The following is a 7,943-nucleotide window of genomic DNA, read 5'->3' as shown; positions in this document are numbered from 1 at the left end:
AACTAAGGATTATAAGAACAAAATAGTAATAAATCAGCAATATATGTCATAATAAAATCAATTGCTAATATTTATTTATTTTTTATGTTATATTCATTATGAAAATACTTTAAGCCAGCCGTTTTACTGTACTTGAAGTGTATAACCGCCCCAAAGAGGACGAGACGTCCTCCTAACCAAACCAAACCTAACCGAACAGCAACTTTTTGGAAAAGGCATATTATTTGAGAAGTCAATAAAGATAAACATGAATATTTGGGTTAAATGATTTATAAAATATTACGAACCTAACCTGATTTTGAACAAAAAGGCTTTATTGGACGAAAGTGCTTTTGTTAAATGCTTAACCCAAGTCCAATTTTCACTTTTTGTGTATCACACGGTGTTGAAAAATTACCGAAGTCCTTTTTAGCCATATCGTAGTATACGATAGGCTCTTAGTTTGACCCGAGCCGTCGTAGTAGTGGCCGGGGTTGTCGCTTCGTCAGATTTTAGCGGGGTCGACTAATCTGCAGGTCCTCTGAATGTCTGAAATGCAGTCCACTACTATTTGTAGTATGCAGGTTCGGTTCACATTTACAAATATAAGAAAGCAATTCTAAAATTCATTGCCTAACATACAGTCCAACAAAATTGGAGTTTCAGCTCTGAAATCTTTTGACTAAAATGCAGTACTCTGAAATGCAGTCCCCGAAAATTATTAATTACAACTCTGAAATCTTTTGACTAAAACGCAGTACTTTGAAATGCAGTCCTCGAAAATTATTAATTTCAACTCTCAAATCTTTTGACTAAAATGCAGTACTCTGAAATGCAGTCCTAAAAAATCATAATTTCAACTCTGCAATCATTTGACTAAAACGCAGTACTCTGAAAAGCAGTTCACGAAAATTATTAATCACAACTCTGAAATCTTTTGACTAAAACGCAGTACTCTGAAAAGCAGTCCACGAAAATTATTAATTACAACTCTGAAATCGGTTGACTATAATGCAGTACTCTGAAAAGCAGTCCACGAAAATTATTAATTCCAACAATGAAATCTTTGGACTGAAACGCAGAACTGTGAAATGCAGTCCTAAAAAATCGTAATCTCAACTCTGAAATCTTTTGACTAAAACGCAGTACTCTGAAAAGCAGTCCACGAAAATTATTAATTACAACTCTGAAATCGGTTGACTAAAATACAGTACTCTGAAAAGCAGTCCACGAAAATTATTAATTACAACTCTGAAATCGGTTGACTATAATGCAGTACTCTGAAAAGCAGTCCACGAAAATTATTAATTCCAACAATGAAATCTTTGGACTGAAACGCAGAACTGTGAAATGCAGTCCTAAAAAATCGTAATCTCAACTCTGAAATCTTTTGACTAAAACGCAGTACTCTGAAAAGCAGTCCTCGAAGATTATTAATTTCAACTCTGAAATATTTTGACTAAAACGCAGTACTCTGAAATGCAATCCACGAAAACTATAAATTTCAACTCTGAAATCTTTCAACTAAAATGCAGTACTCTGAAATGCAGCCCTAAAAAATCATCATTTCAACTCTGAAATCTTTTGACTAAAACGCAGTACTCTGAAATGCAGTCCACGAAAACTATTAATTTCAACACTGGAATATTTTGACTAAAACGCAGTACTCTGAAAGGCAGTCCACGAAAACTATTAATTTCAACTCTGAAATCTTTGGACTAAAATGCAAAACTCTGAAATGCAGTACTAAAAAATCATAATTTCAACTCTGAAATCTTTTGACTAAAACGCAGTACACTGAAATGCAGTCCACGAAAACTATTAATTTCAACACTGAAATCTTTTGACTAAAACGCAGTACTCTGAAAGGCAGTCCACGAAAACTATTAATTTCAACTCTGAGATCCTTTGACTAAAATGCAGTACTCTGAAATGCAGTCCTAAAAAATGATAATTTCAACTTTGAAATCTTTTGACTAAAACGCAGTACTCTGAAATGCAGTCCTCGAAAACTATAAATTTTAACTCCGAAATCGTTTGATTAAATTGCAGTACTCTGAAATGCAGTCCACGAAAACTATTAGTTTCAACACTGAAATCTTTTGACTAAAACGCAGTACTCTGAAATGCAGTCCACGAAAACTATTAATTTCAACACTGAAATTCTTTGACTAAAACGCAGTACTCTGAAATGCAGTCCTAAAAAATCATAACTGCGTTTTAGTCAAACGATTTCAGAGTTGAAATTAATAATTTTTGAGGACTGCTTTTCAGAGTGCTGCATTTAAGTCAACCGATTTCAGAGTTGTAATTAATAATATTCGTGGACTGCTTTTCAGAGTTTTGCGTTTTAGTCAAAATATTTCAGAGTTGAAAAGAAAAATTTTCGTGTACTGCTTTTCTGAGTATTGCATTTTAGTCAACCGATTTCAGAGTTGAAATTAATAATTTTGAAGGACTGCATTTCAGAATACTGCGTTTTAGTCAAAATATTTCAGAGTTGTAAATTATAATTTTCGGGGACTGCATTTCAGAGTACTGCGTTTTAGTCAAAAGATTTCAGAGTTGAAATTAATAGTTTTTTAGGACTGCATTTCAGAGTACTGCATTTTAGTCAAAAGATTTTAGAGTTGAAATTAATAATTTTCGAGGACTGCATTTCAGAGTACTGCGATTTAGTCAAAAGATTTCAGAGTTGAAATTAATAATTTTCGTGGACTGCATTTCAGAGTACTGCGTTTTAGTCAAAAGGTTTCAGAGTGTAAATTACTAATTTTTTAGGACTGGTTTTCAGAGTACTGCATTTAGTGAAAAGATTTCAAGGTTGAATTTAATAATTTTCGTGGACTGCTTTTCAGAGTACTGCGTTTTAGTCCAAAATATCAGAGTTGAAATTATGATTTTATAGGACTGCATTTCAGAGTACTGCATTTTGGTCAAAAGATTTCAGAGTTCAAATTGATAGTTTTCGTGGACTGCATTTAAGAGTACTGCGTTTTAGTCAAAAGATATCAGAGTTGAGTTTACGACTTTTTAGGACTGCATTTCAGAGTACTGCATTTTAGTCAAAAGATTCCAGAGTTAAAATTAATAGTTTTCGTGGACTGCATTTCAGAGTACTGCGTTTTACTCAAAAGATATCAGAGTTGAAATTATGATTTTATAGGACTGCATTTCAGAGTACTGCGTTTTAGTCAAATGATTTCAGAGTAGAAATTAACAATTTTCGAGGAATGCATTTCAGACTACTGCATTTTAGTCAACCGATTTCAGAGTTGTAATTATTAATTTTCTTGGACTGCATTGCAGTACAGCGTTTTAGTTAAAAGATTTCTTAGTTGTAAATGTGAACCGAACCTGCATACTACAAATAGTAGGTTTCCTACCGTGGACTGCATTTTAGACATTCAGAGGACCTGCAGATTAGTCGACCCCGATTTTAGCTTAAAAGGAACTTTATATTACCACAACCCACCCATAGGGGTTACTGGGTTCGGTTAGAGATTTAATTTTAATTAAAATTTTTTCAGGTCAGACCCGGGAATCGAACCCGAATCACTGGCGCAGTAGACAGATATTCTACCACTGATCCATAGAGACTCGAAAGAAACCCCGAGTTTTTTATCGTTTATTTTTATCTCTAAAATGTCGGGGTGATGTGGGGTGGGTACCTCTTAATCTGTGGGGTCGGATACTTTTGAATTTTTATCTGTGGGGTCGGATACTTATGAATTTGTATGTTTGGGGTTTTATATTTATTTTCTTTTTATGTATGTGCTAATTAATAGCTCGTTCGGTAGCTAACGTCATCTATGTTATGTTTGACTGGAACGTTTTGGCGGTTAATTCAAATGTGGGTTTAGATAGAGCTAACATAGTGTTAAATGAGCGTTATGCGTTTGATCATTTTAGCATTGCTAAAGGTAATTCGAGGGGATAATCACTAAAATGCGTAATCACTATAACTAAACTTTCTCTTTCAAAAGTTTCTGGGCATAAGCCCTTGTTAGAAATTTATAAGATGCGATAAGTGTGCATCGGCATAAGTCTATGTTGTAAACTCATCGAGGGGATTATCACTAAAAACTATCTGTTCTTCGATTCTCCGGAATATTAGAATTACAGAATAAGTAAATTTATACGGTTATAATTTAATCAATGTTTAGAGTAGGGAATCGAGGGGCTATTAACTCTGATTTTATGCACGTTAAACCAATTACGCATAGAAAAAGATAGCGCTATTCACTCATTAGGGTAAGGTATAGAGGGGTTATCCACTCATTAGGGTAGGGTATAGAGGGGCTATTCACTCGTACGATATGGCTACTATTACGAGCCCTTGGGCCGTCTTGTTTATTATCATCTTGTTGCACAGTCGTCAAATAGTGGCGCTTCCAAGGCAGTACGAATGTATTGAAAACGCTAGCACTTTTGGGGTCGCTTAATTCGACAAATAGCGTCGTTTGAATTGTAAATACCAAACCCGCGGTTGGGCTAAATTCATTAGAAACTTTGGCGGGATTCGGTCTAATGGAATTCTGCGCAATGGGAATATACCTATTTAAACAAATCTAGCCGACCTGTTGGAAATGTTGTTCTATTATGAAAGCCAAGAAAGCTTATTTATTCATGTCAAACCATCACTTTAAACATATATTTTGCTCAAAATTTGAGTAAAGGAAGTCCTTTTCTCAATATAAAATGAAAGTCATCGCGGCTTACATTATGAATATAGCCACAAGGTGTTAGATTATTCACCTTGTGGTAAAATATACCTCCACTTTTTCATTGTTTTTCTAAAACATTATAGTTTTAAAAAAAAAATAAGTACCTGTCTAGCTACCACCTTTTCCAAAAGATTTTCCTACTAATTAGCTGCCACATTTTCCAAAATATTCTCCTTTTAATTAGCTACCACCTTTTCCAAAATATTCTCCTTTTAATTAGCTACCACCTTTTCCAAAACATTCTCCTATTAATTAGCTGCCACATTTTCCAAAATATTCTCCTATTAATTAGCTGCAACCTTTTCCAAATCATTCTCCTACTAATTAGCTGCCACATTTTCCAAAATATTCTCCTTTTAATTAGCTACCACCTTTTCTAAAATATTCTCCTATTAATTAGCTGCCACCTTTTCCAAAAAGATTTTAATATTAATTAGCTGCCACCTTTTCCAAAATATTCTCCTATTAATTAGCTGCTACCTTTTCCAAAATATTCTCCAATTAATTATCTGACATCTTTTCCAAAATATTTCTATTATTGCTAAAAAATTGTTCGTGGTAAGAGGCGGGCTTTTAATACTCATATAAATAATCTTTTTACCTCCAAACAAGGTTGGGTTGGGTTAGGTTAGGTTAGGTTAGGGTAGGTGAGGTTCGCCGTAATTAAAAAGTAGTTAAAATAAGTGCAGTAATACATTTTCAACTCACATTTATTTTAACAATAATAAGTTGTGAAATTAAAAATATATTTAATGCAAAACCACACAGTATGTCTTCTTCCAGTTCAATAGAATTTCGGTCCAATGGGACTATAATAAAATCGCTCCTTTTGGCTACGTTCGGTCGAATGGGACACCACAAAAAAACCGTTCTGTCGAATGGGAATTCGGTTCAATGGGACCAAAGCAATTACAGCACGTCTCAATCGGAAGAAGATTTGTCGATAAAAATGTACGCTAACACGCTTAAAGACATGGAAATACGGTCCATGTGGGTGAAAATAATGGAAGAAGCAAAGTATCGGAGAGTAGACTTCCAAAGAATTAACTATGCTCCTTTAGATCAACCAAAGTGTGAAACTCAAAATGCCACACCAGCCTTTCCTCGACAAAAACTACCAGTTGAGACAATAGCCTTGAAGGCCGGAAATCATGTGGTTCCAGAATCATGCCAAGTAACCCTAGAAGAAGCTAGGAATATTGAAGAAGGAACAAGAAACCAATCCCAGTGCCAACTATGGGATACCGAACGTTCGAAACGTTTAACAGCATCAAATTTCGGGAAAATTGTTAAACGTAGGAAAATAATAACCCCAGAATTTATTAAAAGTGTTAAAGGTCGCTCTTTAATATCTCACTTGAAATATTTAAAGGAGGGTTTAAGTAATGAAACCATGGCTGTATCGAAGTACTGCTCTTTAAAAACGAAGATTCATGTTTATGACGTTGGATTTATTGTCAATCCTGGTTTTCCTATCATAGGCGCATCACCAGACCGTTTTATTTTTGATGAAAATGAAAACAAGTATGGCCTTCTAAAAATAAAAACCCTAGCAAAGGCGAAGGAACTGGGTTTGTCGATAGAAGACACTTTTACTCAGAAATTAAACACATGCCTGAAGAAAGAAAAATCTGGAAATATTTTACTGAAAAGAAATCATGACTATCACTACCAAATACAAGGACAGATGGGGGTTTCCGGGCTTTCCTTCTGTGATTTCTATGTTGATACAGGAAGCGATGGTTTCCTCGAAAGGATCTCATTTGACTCTCAACTATTTTTTGGCACAAAGTTACCCAAGCTTGAAGAATTCTTCTACGGACAGTTTTGGGACAAGTCTTGCTAGTTAGACTGTGATATTTATCTAAAGCTTTCTAGTGATTTAAAACAAAAATGAAGTACAAATCGAAGTTTTATTTAAATAAAAGTACAAAACCTTCTATATATTATTGCTTTCGCTTTTCATCAAGAAGTGGCTCTGCAGTTACATTCACTAAATAACAACAAATTTTCCAAATTTTCTCTAAGCTAGAATTCATAGAATTAGGAAAAGTAAACTTTAATATTTGAAAGTATATCAGTTCCTTGATGACTCTTTCTACGTGAATTCTCACTGACGCAATTTCTCGGTAAATCTTTCATCGTCGAGAGAGAGAGCTGGGCTTTGCCTCCTAGAAAAGGGGGTATATTTAGACCCACTCCTTTCTCTTTTAATGCATCTCCGATCAAAAAGCCACGGTCTGCCATAACAGAATCACCAGTCTCAAGTATTTCCACTAGGCCACTTTTTATGGTTAGCTCAGTACCAGGAGCCAGAGGAGCGACAAACGAAACAAATCCATTAGGGGTTATCCCAATCAAACCTTTGGCCGTGTTATGGCGTTTATAATTTGAATACTTGTCGCTCTGCACTTTGTAGTCATTGGGGGTTTCTATAAAAAATTCTGAGCAATCAATTATGACTCTTGTCGTGGGAAATTTTTCCTTGAACTCATCAGGCATATAATCATTAACAACCTTTCTTGATGGCCAAATTGGGATATGGGTTAGTTTCTTATAAAGTACGTCTAACCACGTGGTAAAATAGTTGCTAACAGTGGTTTTAGATACTTGAAAGCGGTAGGCTAGATCCTCATTCGCTAGGCCAGCTCGTAACTTGCAAAGAATCAAGAATAGTTGATTTTCAAAATTAAGAGACATAGGTCGTCCTGGGGATGCTGCGCTCGTGCTTGGTCGTTCACAAGTTCTCTCATATCCGCCACCATTGTTGTATAAACAGAGCTTTCCCAGTTCTGGTACAACTTGAGCGTAAAGTGCGTTAAATTCTTCAAGCGAAGAAAATCCAGGGTACACTCTAAGAAAATGGAGTGTGCTTTAACACCTTTAAAAGTAGTTTATATGGGTCCAAATTTGACACCGTTACAGGTGTTCATTTACGCCCCTGAAAGGGTTTAATAACACTTATTTGAGCAATTGGTGTCAAAGATAAGAATAAAATGGTGCAACAGAGGTGTAGTTTAACACCTTTTTAACTCTAATATCGAACTAAAAGTTAATTTTAACTCCTTAAAGGGTGCGGCATAGCACCTTTCAGAGAGTCGCTTCACACCTTTAAGAGTGTCGCTTCACACCTTTAAGAGTGGGAGATTTTTTGGTAGGATAGTAGTGGAAATTCTAATCTTTTTCCTAGACTTAAGAGCAAAACCGATGACAACAAGTCGGGAAAACCAAAATATT

At 35.2% G+C, this 7,943-nt stretch overlaps 1 protein-coding gene across 1 annotated transcript; it reads right to left on the bottom strand.

Moving 5' to 3' along the window:
• Positions 1–6,749: 6,749 nt before the first annotated feature.
• On the bottom strand, positions 6,750–7,406 carry LOC149620776 (uncharacterized). The gene has a single exon (XM_089854603.1). It carries the CDS (start codon positions 7,404–7,406, stop codon positions 6,750–6,752), a length of 657 nt encoding a protein of 218 aa, XP_089710729.1.
• Between the last annotated feature and the right edge of the window lie 537 nt (positions 7,407–7,943).

The sequence above is a fragment of the Phalangium opilio genome, unplaced genomic scaffold, assembly GCF_054372755.1.
Source record: "Phalangium opilio isolate 3A_F unplaced genomic scaffold, DU_Popi_V2 ptg000209l_1, whole genome shotgun sequence".
NCBI lineage: Eukaryota > Metazoa > Arthropoda > Arachnida > Opiliones > Phalangiidae > Phalangium > Phalangium opilio.
Note: the sequence above shows the minus strand (reverse complement) of the source record. Positions and strands in the feature narration are given on the sequence as shown.

Coding starts and splice junctions, on each gene's coding strand:
- LOC149620776 (XM_089854603.1), bottom strand. CDS start 7,406: ATGTCTCTTAATTTTGAAAATCAACTATTCTTGATTCTTTGCAAGTTA.